We start from the raw sequence: 25,289 nt of genomic DNA on the forward strand, positions 1-25,289 counted from the left end.
AGTGGAAAATCAATTAACAACTACAAGCCTAGGCCTCAGAGTGGCGGAGAGTCTGAAACTCACAGGACATCAGGAATGGAGGCAGGTGATTCCCAAACCTGTCGGTGGGAGCTCCTGGGTTTGAGAAGCCTTTCCTCAAACTGCCCACGCTTCTCAGACAAGTCCTGCTGCAGAACATTCCAGCACTGACGACCACTTGGCTTCTTCCCTGATGGGGTCTGAATGAAATGAGGGCCCACTTTCCTCAACTGGAGAGTCCTGTGGTGGAGTCTCCTTTGGATGTGTCCTTGTGTGTGGAGGCAAGTCCTGGTGCTGACTGAGTGGGAAAGATGCCACATCATTGGCCTCATACGAGTCCTGCAGGCTCTGTGGGAGACTGGGGGCATGCTAGCACAAGGTGAGCTGGATGGGCCTACGTGCCTTGTGCTGGCTAAGTTTTATGGCAACTTGACATACGCTAGAGTCATCTGAGATGAGAGAACCTCAATTGAGAAAATGCCTCCAGAAGACAGGCTGTAAGAAGAGTCTGTAGGATGTCTTCTTAACTCGTGATCAATGGGGGAGAGCCCAGCCCTTGTGGTTGGTGCTATCCCTGGGCCGGTTGAACAGGCCATGAAGAGTAAGACAAGTGCACAGCCCTCCTCATGGCCTCTGTGTCAGCCTCCAGGTTTCCACTCAGTCTGAGTTCCTACCTTGGCATACCTCAGTGATTCAAGATCTGTAAGCCAAATAAACCCTTTCCTCCCCGGATTGCTTTTGGTCCTAGTGTTTTGTCATAGCAATATTAGCCCAAACTAAGACGTGGCTGAAATTAACATTAGAAAAAAAATTAAATTGTGTGATACTCTGCTTTAGAGTCACACTCTACCTAAGTGTTGGCTGCTAAATATAGTTTGCAAAGCAAAAAAAAACAACAAGCAAAACACCCCACAAATGTTTATAGAATCCTCTGGTATCCAGTTTGGAGGAAACGAAACTCTCTAACAGTTGTATGAGGTAGACCATGAGGGATCTGAACTCTAACAGATTTCTGTGTTGGATTGGGCTCCACTGGCACTCCTAGCAATCTGCAAGGCTACTTCCTTGCCTGGTTGTTCTGCTACTTTGTCTCCTTGACTTGTGTCTGTAATGTTTGGTCTCTTTAGGTCTATGCTGCGGACGGACGGCTCAGTCACACCACCTGTATTTCTTCAAATAGCATGTAGTATTTAATATGGTATCCTTTACTAAAATGGTAGTCGATAAGTAATTTTCTAATAAACTCTTGAATATATATATGAGGACACACACACACACACACACACACACACACACACACACACACACACACACACACAGACATATTGGAATGGCCAGATAGATAACTTGTAAAAGGTAATTAGCATTGTATGAGAATGTGACTGTTTTGCACGACTGTCCTACCAGCTAAGCGACTGCCATGTTGGGGAATCCATCTGTGCCCCATGTGCCAAGGGTCATCCTAGCTGGGCTTCTTTATATTCACGGTGTAAAGAAGGGTGAGGAGGGTCACAAGACCCTCGTCTGAGTATTAGCTGTTCCATACTGCCTGATAATTTAGGTCTGGAAAGACTTAGTGGGGAGGAGGCTCTAGAAAGGGAGCCCTCTTCCCTGCTGGGCAAGGGATTTCCAGGTGTGGTCTGTTGGTGAAGGGATATTCCAGGTTCCAGGAAATAACCTATGCTGTGGAAGAAAGCTATATAAGCTCATTGGCTTCCCAAAGGGTCCGTCAGCAGATTGTACCTCAATTTGTGATTGGAACCTTAGGGGGAGGGGTGGTCCTTGTTTACATCTCCCCAGGGGAAGAAATTTGAGTTACAGTGACAGACACTCAGTGAATATTCAACAGAAAAGAAAACCGAGATATTACAATGAAACAATTAGACCTTTGGTTTTCAGTGAAATTATAATCAATGAAGGAAGCTAGTCTCATTGGGCAGGCTTCTATAATGTCCAATGCGAGACTTGTGACCCCAAGTGCTTTTGGAGCTTTGGGAAGATGAGGAGAGAGAGGCTCCTTCTGCCTGGAAACTGTGTCTGGGAGGGAGAAAGGGAGAAACTAGAAATAGCACCAAGATCTAGCTAGCTTTTGCTGTGCTCCAGTGAGGGCCCCTTAGCCCACCAAACACCGCCTGCTGGTCCACTCTTCTGGGTGTCAGTCTCTTTCCCAGGGAAAGGTCATGAAAATAGCTGTGAATGTGGACTTCCAAAGTAGGGAGGGTAAGCACATGCATGCGTGGCATGCATGTTTATTTTGAGTGCATGCGTGTTTATTTTGAGACAGAGTCTCAAATGTAGCTTTGGCTAGCTTGGAATTCACTGTGTAGACCAGGTTGGCCTTGAACTCAAAATGGCCCACTCTGCTGATATAGTTTCCCACGGGATCACTGAAGAATTCTACCCATGCTCTTAGGCCTGGAAGGGTTGGTCTCCCAGCCCTCAGAGTCCCGGGCATTGCTGTGGACCCATCTTTGTTATGACATTTTGTATTTATTCTTTACCCATTTGTAACATGCTTCGAATTTTAAATAGGAAAAAACAGGCATAGTCTCTCAGCATCAGGGAGACAGCCCAGTACAGAGCCATCTAAGTTTAAATAAAACCCCCTGAGAAGCATTTGCCTGCCCCTTCAATTTCCTTACATTTCCTCTTCTGTGAAACAAACCACGACTACTTCTAACCATTACACTTAAGTGTTGTTCAATGACATTCTCTTCTCATTACAAACGGAAGACAGCCCACATACACCTGTCTGTGTTAAACAAACTAGATAACCAGCGAACATTCTTGGAAAGGTAAAAGCCACCTTAAGCTTTAGTGTTCATCATTTAAAAAAAACAGTCAAGTTAGAAATAACGCCAGATCTCAACTCTTCTCCATGAACACTCAAAATCAGTTACTATTCTACTGCACACACGATGCCTGGGCGAGCCCTGCCCACAGATGCTCACCACTGCACAACCCCTGCCAAAGCGGGCACTTACCGGCTGGTGATGGTTAGGAGGGCGGGAGGACAGTAATAACCACCCGAAGCCTGCTCAAAGCTTCTCAGGACTGTGTCGATTTTGTAACAATACTTGCCGTGTCTCTCCCAGCCCTTGGGGGGAAAAACAAAATAGGGAAACTAAGGACGCAAGGCGTCTTAGTTAAACGCCGAGAGACCCTCCCTCCCTCCCACCTGCTCTGCTTTCTTTCCTGACTCAGATTTTTTTTTCCACAGCGTTCTGTTCTGTCCGGAATTGCCACTGGTCCCAGCCCCGTCTATATTTAATTAACTAGTTCACAAATTAATTTAATTACTAGTTTCAAAAAAAAATATAAGCACCTTAAAAACAAACACAACTGAAAATAAAGGGGAAACACTGCAAAAAACAAACAAATCGAGAAGGGGATTCTCACTCAAGAGCCACCATTCTTTCTTAGGCTCACAGAATTTCTTTCACACGGCTGTGGTGTTTGGGTTAAAATACAGTATTGACCATGGAGGGAGGCTGCTCACCGGTTTGAATTCTGGGTTCCCCATTATACCACTTTATAAATAATGCATGCATTTGAAGAGACATAATCTCTCCACATCTAGTTTTCTCATCTGTGAACTGAGGGTAAGGGTAATGTTTATGGCTGTCCCAAGGAGCAAAGGAGAAAATGCAGGAGAGATCTTGAGTAGAAGAAGAAACCGCGGAGGAGCAGTGAAGCCTGGAGGTAGTTCGGAGTGTGATGGAGTTTTCATTTTGGTTTCACAACAGCGGTTTTTGGGTTCCTCAGGACTTAAGGAGAATCACTTACCAACTGACTAGTTGGGCCTGTACTGAAGTTCTACCTGGTTCTTCTCTAATCTGGGGTTCTTTTTCGTTGCTGCTGTTGTTTTGAGTCACGGTAGCCACACTTGTCTAACCTGGCACCTGCTAAGTTGCCCAGGCTATCCTGGAACTTGTGAACCTTCTGCCTTAACCTCCTGGGAGTTAAAGTATAAGAGCCATTGAGCCCAGGTAAAGTAACTGGGATTTTTTTGTTTATTTTGTTTTTTGTTTTAGTTTCTGCTGTTGTTGTCTTTTATCCCCCCCATGCTGTGGGTGGAACCTAGGGGTCTTGGCACACTTGGCAAATGAGCTCCATCCCCAGCCCCCAGGATGGTCTTATTTGGATGATAATGCTTCCAAGCAGACAAGAGCTCCCTAATACAGAGACATAAACATATACGGCTAAGATTTTTTTCCCCCAAATTAAGTGGATGCCCTTTGGGGGAATAAGAATGTAAGTTTGGGGACTTAAAGATGACAATTTGTAGCTCTGTCGGCTAGGCTAGCGGTGGGAGTGAAGTAGGGTGGGTCTCTTCCTTAAAATCATATAGCAAAGTGGCTATTCATTCATTCATTCATCCTAGCACACTCGACTTCCCTTCTGCTTCCTACACTACCAAGTCACATGACTCTGTCTGTCCATGTTTGCTTCCTGGCCAGTTTAAAACGCTCACCATTTTGTGCCTCACCAGTGATCGCCAGCTTTTGATCAGACACAAGATGAGCTCTAGGATATTTCTTGGAAAAGATCTTAGTTCTGTGGTTAATTGCAGAACACTTTAGAAATTGGCTAGTTCAGTTAAAAACGAAAATACACCCCAGGAAACAAGGCAGCTACAGAGCTCTTCCATTCACCCATGGTCTACTCTGCTTTTCCCCCGTCGCTCTGTTCTGGGGCCTCAATGTAAAAGCTTCAGACTGATCTCCTCAGGTCCCACTGGGTTGTCCCTGGAGGGACAGGAGGAAGAGTGACTGATCGTTGACCTTTCTGACAAAGTGTTTCTTATTTAATAGTAGTTCTCGGCTAATAAGCTAGAAGCATTGCCCATAACGCCCAACACCCCAAAGTGACCCAGTGGGAAATAAACATCACTGTTTTGCCTTTGAGATAATCAATACTTTAAAAAAATGTTGTTTTGGTTTTTAGATGGGTTTTATTGTGTAGCCAGGCTGGCCTGGAACTTGTATAGAGTTCAGGCTGGTCTCAAATTCATGATCTTCCATAACTTCTTGAGTATTAGAATCATAGTACATTCCTGGCTTCAGGACTCATTTTATAAATTCATTATACATGTACCAATCACTTAGCAAGTTTTATTGAAACAAGGGGGCGGGGCAGATTCCTAAACTGATACAAAATAAAATGAATGGGAAATTTCCCGTAAAATACAAGAGTTATCTCTGGACATGGAATCTTTAAATACCGGGGCTGCTTGCTGAGAAGAGCGAGCAGAGTGGAGTTCAAAGGGCACAGCAGTTGTTTGAGCTGTTCTCTCACAATCCCGCCGGCTTGCCTTGGAAGGCACAGAAAGGTAGATTTTAGGTCTGTGTTCAGGAACTGTGTCCTTAGATGGGATGTCTGGTGCTGTGTTGCCTAAGGCATGGGTATTGTCTGGCTGGAGTGTGTGGGGTCACTCATGTGTATACATATTGATTAATGAGGAAAATGCAGCTTCTGTTGAAATGGATCACTCCTTAGTTGGACTACAAATATGTGGATTAGAAAATGAGAGAGAGAGAGAGAGAGAGAGAGAGAGAGAGAGAGAGAGAGTTCGTTCTAAAAGAGTAAAACTGACAGTTATAAAACTTTATGCAAAATCCATATGCATTAAAGAAAATTGAAACCTTCTGGCTTTTAGATTTAAAGCTAAAGCGATAGTTTTAATTTAAAGTATGTAAAAACACCGTGCCAGTTACACCAAACACAGCCTTACCATCCGTTTCCTGAGAACTATATACTTTATGAGCGCATTGCTGTATCATTGCCAACACTTAAGACTGAGAAGGGCAAAAGGGAGGCAAGATCCTGGCAGCAGAACCTCGAACTCTGCCTCTGAAGAAATTATCCACACTCCCAGGCGCCCCACTTAAGAACTGGGAGAACCGAGAATGCGAAGAGGCATCACGTGATGTGTGAGATTGGGGCATCACGTGATCGCCGTTGTTTTTATAGAGAATGATGGGTTCGTTTACAGCTTTATCTTTGTAAAAATAAAAAGTAGTTTTAGGTTACAGAGCACAGTAAAACATGTCCTTCTGAGGGTTGAGAAGCATTCTATACCTCCAGAGGAGATCTGAAGGGGAAAAGTCACACTGAGAAGCGGGGCTGCTTTACTCCATGGTGGGCACATTGTGCTAGTTCCGTAGTCCCCGCGCCTCGTGGCAGGGCTCAGCTTACTCACCGCTTGACATCCGGAGTCCTCATCCTCAAGGACTTGTCCTGCTTTCTTACAAATGTAAGGGAGTGTTTCTTTACAACCTTTCACTTTCCAGCGTCCGTCCTAAAGGGAAAAGTGTCACAGGATGAATGTGTAGACTCTGGACAGGACGCTGCTGAGTGGTAAAGTTAGTCAGTCATGAGCAGAGCTGTGAATAGCAAGTGCTCCCAGTGGATGGTGTTACAGAACCCTTCGTGTACACACAAAGGTATGGTAGCTGACCCCTGCCTGTGGCAGTTTGAGTGCTGTCCAGACCTGGGTGTACCCAAGAGAGGAAGGAATTTGGTCGGTGCTGAGAATACCCAAAACCCACCATGACCTGTCCTCAGGGTCAAAGTTCATGTTCAACTCCAATGCCCTTCCTCACTAAGTTTCTTCTTTAATTAATCAAATATTTTTAATTTTTGAGAGTAGGTCTTATTATGCAGTTCCAGGCTGGACAGCCTAGATTTGCTTCAGTCTAGCAATCTTCCTGCCTTGGCTTCCTAAGTGTAAGGGCTAGAATTACAGACACTCCCAGGCCCAACTTCCTTCTCTCTCTCCCTTCTTGTTCCCTCCTTCCCTCCTCCCTTCTTTCTTTTTTATTTTTTGGTGTATATAGGGTGAATGTACGCGTTCATGTGTATGCAGATATGTGTATGTTGGGGGGCTGGGTGCATATGCACGAGTGTAAACCAGAAACTGACATTGAGTGGCATTCTCTATTGCTTTTCTCCTTATTTTTTTGAGGCATGGTCTCTCATTGAACCTGAGCTGACCATTTGGCTAGGCTGACTTGCCAGTGAGCTCTCAGGAGCTGCCTGTCTCCTTACTGCTGGGGTTACACACATGGCACCATGCCTGTGTCTTTACATGTGTGCGAGGGATGGGAACTTAGGTGCTCATGTTTGCGGAGTAAGTTCTTTATACTTGTGGAGGCCTCTCCCCCATGAGCCCCAGCTTCCCCTTCACATACAGACACCTTTAGGTCTTCTTTAATTCCCATGTCATGGCCCCTTGGTGGGGGGGCTACATATCAGATGTCCTGCATAACATACATTTACATTATATTTTATAATAGAAGCCAAATGACAGATATGAAGTAGCAACAAAAATAATTTTATGTTTGGGGGTCACCTCAACGTGAGGAACTGTATTAAATGGTCACAGCATTGGGAAGGTTGAGAACCACTAGTCTAAAGCTTTGCTCAGATCCTTTACTGATAATAATAAAATAGGGAACAGACCAAAATACTGTTTTCCCAGACGACCTTGATGTTCAGGATTTTAGGGGGATACGGAGTCCTTTGATTGCCTTCAGGGGATACTACACCAGGGCCGGCATCTTCACTGGTAAGAGAAGAGTCCTGCCTCTCCATGGAACCTGCCAGAGGAATCACTGCCTGCTATAGGACAGTGTCAGGCAGGTGCTTCGCAGCTGCTGGGGGGATGTGTGATGAATAGCTCTTACCTTCAAAGTCAGGTGTCAGAGAGATTTATGTAAAGTTAGTGATAGTAATTACTTATTGATATAAGAATAAGTATATTCATACCGAGATCTACTTGATGGAGGTAAATGCTAATTTCTGTGTTCCATATGCTTACTGTTTAAGGAGTTTATAAGCCGCAAAAGAGAGGAGGTGCTGCAAAATCTCTCCGAGCATGACTGTTCTGACCCATGCATCAGTATTGTCTTAGTCAGGGTTACTGTTACTGTGATGAAACACCATGACCAAAAGCAATTTGAGGAGGAAAGGGTTTATTCAGCTCACACTTCCACATGACTGCTCATCACCAAAGGAAGCCAGGACAGGAATTCAACAGGGCAGGGGCTTCTAAGCAGGAGCTGATGCAGAGGCCATGGAGGGGTGCTACTCACTGGCTTGCTCCCCATGGCTTGCACAGCCTGCTTTCTTATAGAGCCCAGGACAACCTGCCCAGGGATGGCCCCGCCTACAATGGGCTGGGTCCTTCTCCATCAATCACTGATTAAGAAAATGCCCTACAACTACGGAGGCATTTTCTTAATTCAAGTTCCCTCGTCTCAGATGACTCCAGCTTGTGTCAAGTTGACAAACAAACAAACAAACAGGCAGCACAAATATCAATATCTGTCCTTCTTTTCTTAAAATTAATTTCTTAAAATTCAGGAATTAGAGAGGACAATTAAGATAACCCAGACATCAGGACAACTAACCCATGTGCCTCTCTTATGTAGAACCTAGGTTTTACACACTCACACTCACACTCACACACACACACATATACACTCACATGCATATATACATACACACTCACACACTCACACACTCACATACACTTATATACATACACACACTCACACACACTCACATATATACTCACACACACTAACACACACTCACATACACACTCACATACATACACACACTCACATACACACTCACATATACTAATATACACTCACATACACACACTCTCACACACTCACATACAAACTCACATATATACACACACTCACATATATACACATACTCACACATACTCACATACACACTCACATACATACACACATGCATTCACACATACACACCCACATACATACACTCACACACATTCACACACTCTCATACTCACACTCACATATACACTCATACTCACACTCTCACACACACTCATATACTCACACTCTCACATATACTCATACACTCACAATCTCACATACACTCATACACTCCACACACACTTTCGCACATATTCATTCACACACATTCATTCACACACACACACACACACACACACACACACACACACACCACTCTCACTCTCATGCACACTCACAAAATGGGGACTGTTGGGGAAAAGGGAGAAGACTAGTGTCAGGGGGAAGGAGAGGACAGGGTAATGTAGTCTGATACGGTCACGTGATATGCTTGAACAAAGAGTCATGATAAACCCACTACTGTGTAAGTGAATATACACTAATTAAAACAATACCTACACAAGTGCTAGCTTTCTCTCTATAAATATGGTGAGTGAAATAACCAATACGCAATAGGAAACAAAGGTCATCTTAACTATCTCAGAGCCTCTGACTCAAACGACAACCCCCGAAACCGTGCTAGGTTTCAGCAGGATGACATCCATGACAGACATCTAAAGGGGTTGCTGCTGCTTCCTCCCCAAATGCCACTCAGACGCACACTGGTAGCATGTGTAATTAGGAGTGCACATGTTTCTGCAAGTCTCAAAAGATACAAAAGCAAAACCTGTCACAAAAGTAAGTGCTTTGAATTTTTCGTGTTGGGTTGGTACAATGATTTTGCTACTGAAGTAGCATTTAATGAGCATTTCTTGGTGGGGCGGGGACGACTTGACACCACATCCTGTGGCTAGAAAGAATGAGGACACCCATCAAATCCCAGAGCCTCCTTAAACCCAGTCAGTTCTCGCACAGCTGTTTGAGCAGAGAGAGGCTATTTGTTTCAGATGTTTAATAAACTGTTCAGGTGGTTCGGACTAAAGCTACTTCTGCAAAATCTGGTGTCCCAGATAAAGGGGAGATGGGTACCCAGGAGTGTGCATTAATGCTAAGGTTGCCAGTGGTCACATGAGATTTGTCATATATCCACAGTCTTCAAAAGAGGATCAGTGTTTATAAGCTAAGGAAGCTTTAAAACTACCACTGTACAGTGTAACCCCCCAGTCTTCCTCTTCCCCATTTCTCCAGCAGGATGGTCTACTCCACCACTGTCTACCAAAGTGGTGTTCATTCAAGGAGAAAAAAAACCCAATCAACCAACCAACCAACCAAACAAACAAACAACCAAACAAACAAAAAACTAAAAAACCAACCCTGTCTCTGACCCTCCGCATCCAATTTAGTTAGCAATGAATCTTGATATTTGAGACGTAATGAATCCTTTCTCTTCTTGCCGTAGTTACTACCCTAGGTCAGCCATGGAATAGCCACCAAATACTCTCTCTGTTTCTGTTCTGTCCTCTCCAATACATTCTGTGCATTACTACCAGTTATTTTCAAGTCAGGTTTCCCTACCATGTCCTTGAAGCACTCTGATGGCTCATAGACCTTGGTATATAAGCCAGTATTTTTGTACTCCCCTTGTCCCATGTCCTGTCACCTCCTTACCAACAGCCATGTGTTTGGTTACTGAAGATGGCGATCTTCACCAACCTTCAGACCGAAGTGTGCCAGCCTGGTATTCGGGGAGGAAGCAGCAATGGTCTCTCTAGGGCTTTGCCTACCTTTGTGTTTTTCTTAGAATGACTTTCCTCTGTAGTGTAAGGGTTTTTGCTCCTTTGAAGTCCTGACTTAAGCACCATCTGTTCAGAGAGGTTTCCCACCCCTTTCCTGACTGAAGCTCCCACTCTAACCACAGCTTTGCCTTTCTTTCCTCAGAGCAATGATCGCAGCTGTTACCATGTGCATGGAACAGGCATGGAAGGCCCACGAAGAGCAGGAACTGCCTCTCTTGGTCTCAACCAAGACCACAAGTCCCTGGTATAGATGGATCTCAGCATCCGTGCCACAAAACTCACCACTGATCAAATGGATCAACTTACAGATTGATCTGCTGAGACACACAGCTGTCTTCTGTTTGGAAGGATTCGAGGCTCGAGAAGGTACCAGTTAGTGAAGATGACAGAGGAGCCGCTGGACCATGCGAAGGAAACTGGAATTTTATTGCTACTCAAACCAATCCATGTTTCCGATGCATTCTCTGTAGGAAATCAATGGAGATTAGAAGATACCGCTTGCTTCTCTGTGAGGCACGTGCAGGTTATTAGCTAGCTACACCCATTCACATGTGATTGTTTTTATTTCTTTATGTGACGAATCTCACTATGAAATACCTGTGCAGACCTCTCCCCTTCCCTAATATCCAGGTTTGCTTAATATAGGTCTTCTAAGGGAGATGGGATGTGAGCTAAACCAAAAGCAAGCACTGGCCAGAGCAAGTCAGAGTTCTGGGACTCCAGAATGTGGGCTTCTTCACTATGGGCAAAGTGACCTGAAAGATCTAGTTTTGCTTTTGCCTAGAGAAAAGGAAAATTAAGAGGTTAATTGGATTTTTGGAAGGGGAACATTAAAATCATCACTACCACTAAAACTCTTTGAGCTGTGGTGTAGCTTTTGTGTTTTTCTTTCCTCTCTCTCTCTCTCTCTCTCTCTCTCTCTCTCTCTCTCTCTCTCTCTCTCTCTCTCTCTCTCTCTCTTTCTCTCTCTCCTTCAGAATCTCCCCAAAGGCCTACACAGAACAGTGGGGTCACCAGAAATACAAGCTAAGCCCCACAGCCCCATGGATGCAGTGAGAAGCATTAGGTAGCAGCAAGGCATCAAGTGTCCCTGTTGATACAGGGGACACTGCAGGATTCTCTTAATCCCAAATGCAAAGGATTAGGGGGAATGACCTAGAAGTATTTGTGTTTGCAGACTAAAACCTAACATTGCAAAGGTCACCAGCTAAAGCCTAGGGATATTTTCGGTTTTGTTTTTTATTTTTAAAACACTGGAAAATGAAGCCACAATTTCAAGGATTTTTTTAGGACACTCGATGTTTAATGTATGACATGGGGCCGGGGCTGGCTTGCTCTGAAGAATGGAAGGGGAAAGGAGCCTGGAACCTTGAGAATGACACACAGCCAGAAAACTACCAAACCACATGAAGTTAAATTATTTACCTAAGAAACTACCTTTAGGAGAGCACAGCACACTGTGGCTATCCAGCAGTCATAAGCTGATTTATGGGTTTAGGGTTTGGATAGATGTTCTAAGGAATGGCTTTATGACTTCTATCCCTCAAGATTCTTCTTATTCTTTTTTTATTTTGAGAATTTAATACAAATAATGTGAGTGCTGTGTTTACATCATTTCTACCCCCTTCTCTCCATCCATTCTGTGTCCCACTGTACTCCCTCTCAAATCCATGATCTCTTAAGTATTTTGTTACATGTATATATATACATGTACATATACTGAGCCCATTTAGTGTTGCTTGTATGCACATGGGTCTAGGGCTGACCATCTGGGAATAACCTCTCATCTCTGAAGAAAACTGATCCTTCCTCTCTCTGTAGCCATTAATTGGTTATAGTTCTTGATGTAGGGGTAGGATCTTGTGAGGTTTGCCCTATCTACGTTGGCATGTCACCTGGCATTGTCATTACACAGATCTTGTTCAGTCAGCTACATTGTTAAGGTTTTGTGGGTGCCACTTTCCTATCATATCCGGAAGATGCCACATCTAAGCGGGCATCGTGGTTCTCTGAATCTTTCTGTTTCTTCTTCCTTAAAATCTCCTGAGGCTTAGGCGTATGGGTTGGGTTGTGTGAGCATCAATTGTGGTTGGGCCACAAAAAAAAAAATCTAATCCTATTGACAAATGTAAATATAGCACATAGCTTCTGGATATGTGACTCATAAAACCCCAGAGAACTGTGTTTCTGGATAATTTTTTAGAAACTTCGACTATATGCATTCCATATATATTAGTATATATACCATAAATTATCACTTTAAAATGGTTTACTTAACTTCTTTTCAACTCTAGTTAAAAAGTAGCTACTTATACTATTTCACAGGTCTTGAGGCAAAGGTCTTTGGTACTCACCATCCCCAAGGAGGTTTACAAGCAACTCCACCTCAGCTAGGGAAGTGACATCCATCAACACGCTGTCATCAGACTGGCAAGAGTGCAGAGCCTCCTGCCAAGTCCTTTTCTCTTTCTTAAGTTTGTAGCATTTACGATTGAAGGGAGTCCAGCCAGGGTCACAGTGAGTGGTATGGTATTTCCAGGAGTCCTTTTCTTTATAACCAACACAAAGGACAGCATTTGCACAATTACTTCCAATGTTACTCAATACCCTTTACATAGCCAGCATCGTGACGACTTTTCGTAAGTGAAACACAAAATCGAATCTGAGCACCCACACAGTGGCTTACAAACACCTGTAACTCCAGTTCCAGAGGATCTGGAACACTTTTTTGGGCTACATAGGTGTACTGGGCAAACACAGGATACATACATATGTAAATACATACATACAAAAATAAAGAGGGGGGAGGGAGGGGGGAGGAAGGGAGAGAAAGAGAATGAAACCTGTCTGCCTACTTTAAAATGTTTTTAGATTATAAAAGGGCTGTTATGAAACATAATTTAAATGGTATTCCAAGGATTCTACAGGTCACTGTGGAATCTGATGCCACGCTGGTTGGATGCGAGCTCTGGATCAGGTGTCCCAGGTATCTATGGTTTGATTAGGTATGATTTCATTACTTTTTGAGTTTCTTTCAAAACTACTTTTTGGACACTGTCATCAATTGAATCATCCCCAGAGGATGTGAGAACATGTAGATATTATTAATGGTTATCAAACTAAGCGAAACAAATGAACAACAACAAAAACATACTTCTCTCTTCTATACTTCTCTCTCAATGTAAGAAAAAAGTTAAATGAGGAGTTTCTGAGATGGGAGCAGTGTCACAGCCTGCCAGGTGGAACCCTGAGAGGCTGAGTGACGTGCTGTTTGGGGGCTGGTTGAGGGCTGGTCTAACATACAGGCTGTGGTTCAATTCCCACTCTCCAGCAATAAAGAAACAAAACTTTCCCCTTGATTTCCACCAGACCTTCTTCAGAAGAGCTAAGAATAGCAGACAGGATGCTCCAGAGGCCCTCATTAGAATAACCAAATGGAAAGGCGGTGAAAAAAGCAGGAAGGGGAGGGGTCTGGTCAAGTCTTTTATCCCTTCCCCACCTCCAAGTCCCACAGCACAGACTCCTGTTACTTAGGGGAGGAAGACCTGAAAGTGTGGTCTTAGATTTGAGACCCAGCACCAGGGCTCCCATGGTGAAACCCAGTGCCACGCAGAGCAATTCCTACCACAAAGCTATTAACTGTGGGCTGAGTCTTGCATTTGGCCAGGAAGCTGGCTGTAGCAATATTGGCCTTTAACTTCAGGAGGCCAAGGCAGAGATCAGGACGCCCTCTGCTAGAGCACACAGGGAAAGCAAGCACAGAGCTTCCTATTGGAGCACAGCCTGGTGGCATCGCTATGATTTAGGTGGATTCTTGATGGCTCTGTTCAGAACTGGGCAGAATCCTTCAGTGTCTGGCAATGAGTGATGCCTCTGGGTGTACCAGGCTCCAGGGAAAGGCTCGTGGGGACAGACGTCTCTCTCTAGATACTCTCTCAGTTCTTTTTGAACAACATACTAACTACCTTGGGTAAAAGCTGACTTGGATTGCCGCCTAATAAGAGTGACAGTGTACCAAAACCAAGTTCTTAGCAAATTGGACTTGAGCATTATCTGGTGACTGATGGCTCAGAGTGATCAGGCATCCAGATTAGCATTTCTAGAAAGACTGGCACAAACAAAACTAGATCAGGAGAAGTAAGATAACCAGTCCTTTGATAGCTGCATAACAGTAAGTAAGTATTGGAAAGTTTCAGGAAACCATGCCTGCATCTGGTAGTCAAAAGAAGGTTCTAGAAGTGGACTAGCTAGTAATCAGTCTGGGAAAGCGTCCACGGGAACTAAAACAGCTGCCTGATAGAAAAGCTCATTAGGCTCTAAAATATACACAAGGCAAACACTGGCAGACTTAAGGGAAGAGAGAGACTTCAGCACATTAGTAGTTGGGAGTCCGTACCTCATATTTACTGATATACAGACTGTCCACACTGCAAGCTAACCACGAAACCACAAAGTCAAATTGCACCCCTGGCCAAAGGGCCCTATGGACATCTACATTCCAACAGCTGCCTAATTTACAATTTAGTTATTCTCTGTGACAGATAATGTGCCTGGCCACAAGACAAGCCTCCACAAATTGACAATAAAAACTGAAATCACATCAACTATTTTTTTTCAACACAATGCAATAAAATCAGAATTCAAAAAATGAGAAAGAGGAAGCTATACTTACTCAGGGAAATTAAACGATTTGCTTTTGAACAGGCAATGAATCAAAGAAGAAATTTTAAAAATTCTTTTGAAACAGGTGCCAGTAGAGATACAACATGTGAAATGCATGGGCTCAGGCAAGCCCAGCAGTAATGGGGAAGTGTATAGTGATCCTCTACTAAACGGCTGAGAAACTCAGCATCACACCCATTCCCTTGCTGCACCTCAAGGGGTCAGTCAGCAAAACAGGAACAAACCAAACTCCAAATTAGCAGAGGGAAAGAGTAATAAAGACCAGAGTAGGAATGAATGACATGGAGATTACGAATTACAAAAGACCACTGAAATAAGGTACAATTCTCCGAACGCAATAGACAAACCCTTAGCCAGACTAAGGGGGTGGGGGAGTTCAGATAAAACCAGAGATGGAAAAGAAGACATTGGCACTTCTGGGTAAGATGGTAAGACTAAAGGCTACCTTTGTGAAAGCTGCAGTTTGACAGCTCTGAGTTCTGAAGCCACCATCTGTGAGTCATCAGGGTAGAGGCTGAGAATTCTGAAGTCCAGAAGGTCTGTGTGTGTGATACCCACCACACCGTCCCTTCAGCAGGCTCACTAACACTGTGGTGGTTTGAATGAGAATGACCCCTGTAGAATTTATGCTTGGTCCCCACTTGGTGGAACTGTTTGGGAAGAACTAGGAGGTGTGGCTTTGTTGGAGGAGGTATGTCATTGGGGGTAGGCTCTGAAGTTTCAAAAGCCTCCTATTATTCTTAGTATGCCCTTTCTGCTTCCTACTTGTGGATCTAGAACTCTCAGCTGCTCCTGCCACCATATCTTTGCATTGCCATCAGAGGCTCTAACCCAGTGACTGCAAACCTAATTCAATGCATTATTGTATAAGTTGCCTTGTTCATGGTATTTTGTCACAGGATAGAAAAGGAACTAAGCCATTACTTAAAACATCTTGAGTATGAAGATGGGTTTTCTGCCTGTACTCATCCTAATACTGTGGTAGTGTCCCACATTCTCCATTGCCTCTGGGGGACAACTATCAGATTAGCCACCCCAGGGGATATCACCAGGACTCTGAGGAGGGTGAGAACATTTACCCAAGTCATAGAATGCAAAGGTAAGTGCGGCCAGCAGAGGCCACTGGTATTACAGAGATGGAAAACCCTCATTATGAAGACAACTGGGCAGACATTAATACTTGCCCAATCCAGGTTCAGCAACAACAAAACTGACAGGACAGCAAGAGTCCTCGGGTTCAGCTGCCCAACCCTGCATGCTTGTAACTGGCAGTGGCCATTTTCTGGGGAGCCAGAAGGCAGTGGCCCTGAAGCTCCTCTTTTTCCCCGTGATTTCAGTATTGTCTCTTCCAAACGTCCCCATACTTTCAAGCTTTCTTCTTTTATTTCCTTTCCCATATTCATCAAATTTTGCTCTTGAAAGCTTTTCTATTTTGGGCAATGTTTTTATTCCCTTTCTCTGTTTCCTCCCTCTACTCTACATTATGAAATTAGTATTATGAAATGTTATGACTGGTGGTCTTGTTAAATATAGGGTCTCATGTAGTCTAGGCTAGCCTGGAGCTCCTGCCACGGATGACTTGAAGCTCTGATCTTCCTGCTTCTGCCTTTTGGTATATATGATGCTTAGGGTTGAACCCAGAAATCCTTTATTGCTTTTTTTTTTTTTAAATGCTTCATAGTGTAAACCGAACAGAGAAAAGCTGAAAGCTTTCTCCTTGAGTTCTGTTACAAGGGGCCCCACCTTCACTACTTTTGTCCAGCAGTTCCTGAAGTACTCACCAGAGCAATCAAGCAAAAGAAAAAATGAAAAGCATTCAAACAGAAAAGAGTGTTCAAAATTGTCATTATTTGTAGATGCCATCATCTTATATATATGCAGAGACACCACCAACCCCACAGAAATCTATTAGAAATATAACTGAATTCTATATAACACATCAAAAGTAAGGACTGTTTGGTCTGGCGTGGTGGCTCACACCTTTAATCCCAGCACTCAGGAGGCAGAGGTAGGAGGTTCTCTGTGGGTTCAAGGCCAGAATGGTCTACAGAGTGAGGACAAAGTGAGGTCCAGGATAGCCAGAGCTATTACACAGGCAAACCCTGTCATGAAAAACACAAAAACAATAACAAAAACAGTCAGGACTGCCACTATATTGCTGATGGTATATTATCTGGTAGAGAAATAAAACCTGTTTACAACAACTGAAAAGTAGAATAAGAAAAAATTCCAAGGAATAAATTTGACCAATGAGTTGAAAAAGATCTCTGTAATGAAGTTTATAAAACAGTGAAAAAAGTAAGGAGATTATAAAAATTGAAAGGCTATTTATTCACTATGCATGGATTGAAAAAAAAATCATTATTGTCAAAGTGTTCACAGTACCCAAAGTAATTTGCAATATCAGTGCAGTTCCTAACAAAATACTAATGATATTTTTCCACAGAACTAAAAAAGGCAAGGCTTAATTTTTGTCTGGAATCATAAATTGCTTTAAAAACTGCTGTGGTGGTTTGAAAATGGTTGGCCCATGGAAAGTGGCACTGTTAGGAGGTATGGCCTTGTTAGAATAGATGTGGCCTTGTTGGAGGAAGTGTGTCACTGTATAGGCAGGCTTTGGGGTCTTCTGATGCTCAAGCTCTGCCCAGTACAGAAGAGAGACCCTTCTGCTGGCTGCCTTTGGAAGACAGTCTCCTCCTGACTGACCTCAGATCAAGATGTAGAATTCTTTTCTCCTCCAGCACCATATCTGCTTGAATGATGCCATGTTTCCCACTGTGATGATAATGGACTGAACCTCTGAAACTGTAAGCCAGCTCCAATTCAATGGTTTTCTTTATGAGAGTTACATTGGTCGTGTTGTCCTTTTACAGCCATCAAACCCTAACTAAGACAGAAGTTGGTACCAAGGACTAGTATTGCTGTGATAGACATGGTCATGCTTTTGTTTGGAGGAATGTGGATTTGGGGACTTTGGAAAGCAGTGGAATACTTTAAGCAGGGTTTAACAGTCCATCCTAGTAGGAAAACGGAAGACAGTGATGCTGAGAGTGATTTGAACTTTGGGGGCTTGGCTCAAGAGTTTTCAGAGGAGAAGAATTTTAGTATGTTGCCTAGAGATCATTCCTGTGATATGTATGAAGAAGGAGTCTGCTGAAGCTAAAATGAAGAAATTTAGATTAATTGCATTGGCAAGGAAATCTCGAAAAAAGCCTATCATAGATTTTGTACTGGGGTTCACTCTTGTGAAGAACATTTTGGATTAAGTGTAACAAACTGATCAAGCATAACAAGCTTAAAAAGGAAAATACAAAGTGAATGATTTAAAGAGTAAAGGGGCACCAGGAAGAGGAATGGAGCTAAATTATGTATTCAAGGATATTGAATGGAATTAAGACAGTGGTGACCTTGGCACAAGATCCTACTAGCTAAGTTTATTGTTTGTAGTTGAAGAAGGGATGCTTATATTATGCTAAGTTAACTATTACCTGGTTATTGTTTTCATTTGGACATAAGGAGATATGATTATGTGTCAAATGGACAAGGAATGGATTTTGATGGGTATTCTCAGTTGTCAAGTTGAGTATATCTGAAAAGAACTACAATATAGAACTTGTAAAGATCTTGTGAAAAGTAAAGACAGGCTTAGGTCCAGGCATGGTGGCACATGCCTTTAATCCCAGCATTCAGGAGACAGAGACATGAAGATCTTTGAGTTCAAGGTCAGTCTACAGAGCAGGTTCCAGGACAGCCAAGCTTAGGCAGAGAAGGAAACTGCTGAAAATGAAAAGTTGATAAAGATATAATAGAACAAGGGGGCCATATTTCAGCCCCAGTGAACAGCAGAACTCGGCTACTTCGGCCATGTGGCACTGGCTTTAGAGTCAAGAGTAGAAGGGGTTACTGCGACAATTGATGCTGGTTAGACGGAGCTGGGAAATTAGTGGTAGTTAAGAAAAGACCAGCTGCGGGATATCTGCTAAGGAAATCTGCTAGTAGGGAGTGAAACTGGTCCAAGAGGAAAAAGTTTGTTGCCATCAACAAAGATAAAAAGAGTTGGAGATCTGAAGAGCATGCTGATATCATAGAGATAGTTTCAAGCATCACGGGTGAATTCCTCTGGTGTTTTCTGAGAGCACAAAGAAGATATGTTCCAGATATAGACATGATGTTGGCATGCGGACTTAGTAATGTGTAAGAATCACCCAGATGGAACTGGTTTTGAAGGCATGATGGGGTCATGGAGAGTAACTGAGGTTTGGCACTGTGAGAGACCAAGAAAGCTATTGGTGAAGGTTGTAGCCTCAGCTGTAGCTGACAGGTCAGTACTCAAAGGGTCATCCAAAGAAACTGAGGTTTGACACCATCAAGAAAGCCTATAAGAGGCCTTTGGATGAAGCCTAGTTGCAGTTGAAGACCTCAATGGATCGGAGATGACAGTACCATGGGCTAACCACCAAGAATAACAGCAGCAGTGGAGTAGAGTTAGTCAGAGTCTAGAGTGCTACAGAGGATAGAGAAGTGAGTTCTGAGCTGCAGGATACTTGCCAAGGAAATCTGATAACAGGGAGCAGAACCAGCCCAAGAGGAAGAAGTTTGTTGCTGTCAACAAAGTTGAAAAGAATTGGAGATCTGGAGAACACATTGATGTCAGACATGGAGATGCAGTTTTCAAGTTTGCCCAGCTGGTTTTTCTGTCTTGCTTTGGTCCAGTATTTCCTCACTGTGACATCTGGAATGGTAATGTATATCCTGTGATGTTGGAAGTATGTGGATTGGCTTTTGATTTTGATTTTATAGGGGATTGGAGTTAAGAGATTGCATGAATCGTGGAAGGGTCTTTGAACTTTGGACTTTAAAACATTGTTGAGACTGTGATAGACTATGGGGACTTTTGAAGTTGGACTAAATGTGTTTGAACAAGCCTATGGGGGCCAGGGAGTGAAATGTGATAGTCTGAATATGCTTGGCCCATGGGAAGCGACACTATTTTGGAGTAGGCGTGGCCTCATTGGAGGAAGTGAGTCACTGTGAAGGGAGGCTTTGAGGTCTCCTGGTTCTCAAGTTCCACCCAGTACGGAAGACAGACCTTCCTCCTGGTTGCCTTCAGACCAAGATGTAGAACTCTTTGCTCCTCCAACAACACATTTGCCATGGTTCCCACCATGATAATAATGGACTGAACCTCTGAAACTGTAAGCCAGCCCCAATTAAATGTTTTCCTTTATAAGAGTTACCTTGGTCATGTTGTCCCTTTGCAGCCGTGAAACCCCAACTAAGACAACCACCCTAGGTGAAGAGAACAAAATTTAACTCTGGAACATGCTACAAAACTCTAGTATTCGAAAGAGTATGAAATTGGCGTAAAGACAGGCTCATTGACCAGTGGATCAGGATAAAGAACTGAGAAGTGAGCTCAAGCATTGCAGCAAATGATCTTCAGTGAGAGTTAGAAGAACACAGATCGGACAAAGAGAAGTCTTTTCAATAAATAGTGCCGGAGAAACGGGGTACCCATAAATGAAAAAGTAAAAATAGACCATGTTCAGCATTTGCAAAAAAAATAAATAAAAATGAGTTCATAACTTACATAAAGACCTTAAATTATGGAACTGTTTGAAGAAAAGGGCAAGTACTTCAGGATATTGAAATGAGTGAGGCTCCTTTGAACAAGAAGTTTCCAAAGCACAGCAATTAAAAGTAATGTCAGGCAAATGGGTATTGTGAAACTAAAAAGCTTCTACATATGTTTATGTATGAAATGAAATTAGTACTTCAAAAGAACAGCTGTCCCTCTCTGCCCATCGTAGCGTTGTCGGAAGATGGTCTGAGAACGGTGAGGAGAATTTTGAATGCTTGTGAGAAAGTCCCAAGAAAATAAGACAAAAGTCTTGTGACCTCAATTTCTTCAAAACATGGAATTGCTCCTGGAAAGTATTCCGTACCCGTCCGGGGTGTAGCAGAGAGGAATGAGTTTACCTCACATTACTCATTATCACTTGCTGGCTGCTCATTATTCAGTCAACTATCCTTCCTATGCCTCCACTGAAAAACATGTTTTTGCCATGTGTGGCTTGTGTCTGTGATTAATTATATACAGCTTGACTAATGAGAAATTACTCGGTTGACCTTTCTTAACCCTCGGAGTATAAATTGTCTGATGCTTTGAATACATTGGCTTTTTTTTTTTTTTTTTTTTTGTTCTTTTTTTTGGGGCTGGGGACCGAACCCAGGGCCTTGCGCTTCCTAGGTAAGCGCTCTACCACTGAGCTAAGTCCCCAGCCCCCAATACATTGGCTTTTGCTTGAGACTTTAGTCCACTCGTTTATCAGGTCCATTCTCCCAGGTCCCATCTCCTCTAGAGCAGTGATCTAGCATTATTTACAACAGTCAAGAACAGGTAAACAACCGAAGTGTCACTCAGCAAACAGATGAATAAAAAGATGTGAGGTATTTACACCCACCACGCATAATATATTCGATGAAATATTATCCGGTCCTAGGAGTAAAACCCTGACGTTTGGACACCATGGGTGGACCTAGATCATTATGATAGGTAAATTAAGTCAGGCACAGAGAGACATAGACCGCATGTTCTCGTTCACATGTGGAATGTAATGACGTTTTTTGTGGATTTGTGACGTCATGATTTTAACTTGTCATCATTTTGTAGATGGAGGAGGAGAGTGACGGGAGTGAGAGCCTGAGTAGGGGTGAGGAGAGGCTACTATGAGGGGACAGTGATGAGTTGAGCATTCAGAAACTGGAGACAAGCACGCAGGTTTTCACTCAAGATTAACATTTGGGGTCACAGGTATACTTAACCTGATTGAAATTAACAATCGGTACTTTCACATATTCATCAATTCTGTACCCCATGAACACATTAACATTTTATTATTTTTTAATGTGTCATTTAGCAAAAAAGATTCCTGGCAGCTCAGAAACACAGTGTGACCCTACTGGAGTAAATTATCGGACCAACTCATTAGCTAGATCCACTGATGCGACCAGCAAGGCAAACAGAAAAAAATAAAGGTGACAGGGGAGAGGGAGAGGAGAGGGAGAGGGGAGGGAGGGGAGAGGGAGAGGGAGAGGGGAGGGGAGGGGGGGGGGAGGGGGGACAAAAAAAATAAATGAAGGATAAAAGAAGAAATGGAGAAATAAAGAAGGAAGAAACAGAACAGAATGTAAACCTCCATAGTAGCCAAAAGCGCCTCTAGCAAACACTTGAAATAATGGAGAAATCACGTGACTGGATTTTTTCCCCTCTCTCCCACTATGCCCAGTTCTCCAGCATTGGCGGCGTCAGCTGCCATTGGAGGGAAAAAACAGTAAGAACCCAAGTGGCAGAGGCAATGTTTACAAATTATGATTGGCTGTTTCTAATTTTCCTTGTAATAATTCTTTAAAAATTGGCCTTGCTGTTATTTTGATAGCAATTCCCATTAAATGAGGTAACAGACATTAGAAATGGATATAGTTAGGGCTGGGGAAATGGCTCAGTGGGTAAGAATAATTGCTGTGCAAGCCGGAGTATGCAAGTTCAAATCCCCAGAGCCCATGTAAAAAGTCAGGCATGTGCCTATAATCCTAGTGTGGGAAAGGACGGCAGAGAGAGGGTTGTTGAGGCTTTCTGCTCGCCAGTCTATCTCCAGGTTCAATAAGAGACCCAGGCTCAGGGGAGAGACGCAGAGAGCGGGAAAGCAGGATGCCTCCAGTCCCCTGCCTCAGTAGATTCACATGGGTATGAACACCCATACACATGTGCACATGCACCACATGCATACAACTTGTAACATACATACACTGGACACTGTCAACACATATGTCAGTACACACTCATATACACAGATGCGTAACAACCAGTGAAAATGATTAGATTATACTAGATTATAATGAGGTATTATTTGTTTTAATTATAACCCAAATTTTGTTTGTTATTTTAGCGGGGGAGAACACATTACTAAAATGAAATTTGAAATGTGGTAGAAACATGAAATACTGCAGGAGAGGTCTGGAGTTCTGTTGCATACCACGTGACCAGAGTCTAAACAGTGCATCGTTCGGTTGAAATAGCTTTAAGGGAGACGTTGGAACGGTCTCCCCGCAAAGAAATGATAATGTTTGAAGTGATGGATTCGCTGATCATTGCACAACACATATGGATCAAAGCACATTGTACTCCATAACTATGTACAATTATTGTGTTAAAAAGAAAAACAAAGAAAATCAACATAACAAAAAGTACAGCTAAGTTATTTCCTTTTACCTCCGAGTTTGAGGAAATCCCACAAATAAAACTCAAAACTATAAAAGAAAGCATACTTAGGTTTTATAATGTGGAGTGATGAAGGGTGACAGTCTCTAAACAGAAAGGACAGAAATGTTGATTTGGTTCATGCTATTGTGCTCTGGCTTCGAATGAATGCATTTGTGGTCGTCATGATACTTTAGGATGGCGAGGGTCATTTAAACATTTTTATTCATATAGCCATAAACTTGAGTTTTCCAAGTCCTAATTATGAATTATTTGCAAGAATAGAAGAATTTTAAGGGGTGGAGGGGACATGCCAACAACCAAAGGATGACTGAAGGAGCACTTACGCAAGATGTCCTCGGCAGTGTGGTTTAGATGCCGTTTGCATATATAAGGCAAGGTAGACTCGCAGTCCATGCTTCTCCAGGTAGCTGAGGCAACTTTCAGGGTTCCACAATGATACTCAACAAATGGCCCAGCAGTGACCTCTGGAAATCAGTACACACAGAAATGCAGTTTGAGCACAGACGGTAGCCCTTCTCTTTGCCTCAGTAGCGCCCCCTACAGGACATACACTATGATGACCTGTGATTTTGAAGTTTGAGTCTAGGCCTGACTAGAGAGCCACTTTTGTTGTATCAAATTAGAGGAAATATTTTACAATTTGTTGCTATTTTGAAAACAGCAGTCTATCTTTGATGCCTCCCCTCCCCATCATAGTAGCCCTGCAAAGTTAGCTAAATAGATCGTCTTTCTGGCTTCTGCCTTTTGCAAAGCTTGCCTTGTAGGAAGTCAGGAAGAAGAAAACAATATTTATAAACCACTAGGTGTGGTGGCATACAACTGCAATCCCAGCACTTGAGAGGTCAAGGCAGAAGGACTGAGAAGTCTAGGCTGGCTCGGGTAACCCAGGAGAACCTGACCCAAGGGGGTAAAAATTAACCACTCTCAGAATAAGGTATTTTTACGGGACTGCGATGTCTAAGTCTGCAGCAGACCCCAGTGTGTTGAAGGTAAGTAAGGTGCGGCCGGTACCTTGGCTCCAGTTCAGGTAGCTGAGTGGTGTCCCATCAGACCACTGCCAGCCAGCCATCTCATCCAGCTGATTCAAACCAGTCCACACTTCTTTAGCTACCCGGCTCAACTCCTCTGAAAAGAAAATCACAGCGTTTCAACCGAAGAGCAAATAGACAACACCAAAAGAAAGCCAAACTTAATATTCCGCTGCTTTCTTGAACTGGTATTTCTCGGTGTCATAAAGCCATAGGTAATGCCAGACTATGATAGAAATAGGTGTCACGACGCCCATGCCGGGGTTTCTGTGAGACACAGCGGAGTTCTGCCATCTGAAGTCACACAGCCAGTTCCCGAAGACCCACTGACACCATACGTAAAGCTCAGCTCTGGTCTATCGGAAGGTGCTGTTCAGAATAGGAGGCTCTCCCATTTCCTCCAGCTCACACACTTCCGGTTTTAGATGGAGGCAGAGACCATGGCCACACCCAAAGGGTGAACGGTAGCAAGTGCTCACACTGGGAGCAGAGCTGTCTAAAGAAAAGCATCGTAGTGCAAAAGCCCAGTGTTCTGAGGCCTCAGTGGGGGTGGGGGTGGGGGGTTCGGGGGGATCCAGCCTGGGGGCCCACACTTGTGAGAAGAGGATTTTGTGGTTCTATGGTCCCTGCTTGTAAACCTGGCACTGCAGCATCTCCCCAGTTAATCCAACCTTGTCTCTTCAACGGATACTGTAAATAAATGTGACTAATGTGTTGCACAGAACAATGGGCCCATAGAAACCATAGATTATGGTTTTTCTTTTAGTGTGCCTTAGTTGAAAAGGTTTTTTTTTTCCAGTGT

The 25,289-nt window shown here is 43.3% G+C and overlaps 1 protein-coding gene across 1 annotated transcript in view; it reads right to left on the reverse strand.

Annotated features, from left to right (window-relative positions):
* Pla2r1 (phospholipase A2 receptor 1) overlaps nucleotides 1-25,289 on the reverse strand; it is a 130,245-nt gene that overhangs the window by 62,132 nt on the left and 42,824 nt on the right. The window contains exons 5-10 of the mRNA XM_032901940.1: nucleotides 24,471-24,584; nucleotides 23,783-23,923; nucleotides 12,847-13,041; nucleotides 10,799-10,956; nucleotides 6,221-6,319; nucleotides 3,003-3,115 (exon numbers count right to left, since the gene is read on the reverse strand). Coding sequence (XP_032757831.1) covers nucleotides 3,003-3,115; nucleotides 6,221-6,319; nucleotides 10,799-10,956; nucleotides 12,847-13,041; nucleotides 23,783-23,923; nucleotides 24,471-24,584 — 820 coding nt within the window. The remainder of the gene's footprint in view (nucleotides 1-3,002; nucleotides 3,116-6,220; nucleotides 6,320-10,798; nucleotides 10,957-12,846; nucleotides 13,042-23,782; nucleotides 23,924-24,470; nucleotides 24,585-25,289) is intronic.

The sequence above is a fragment of the Rattus rattus genome, chromosome 5 (genome assembly GCF_011064425.1).
Source record: "Rattus rattus isolate New Zealand chromosome 5, Rrattus_CSIRO_v1, whole genome shotgun sequence".
NCBI lineage: Eukaryota > Metazoa > Chordata > Mammalia > Rodentia > Muridae > Rattus > Rattus rattus.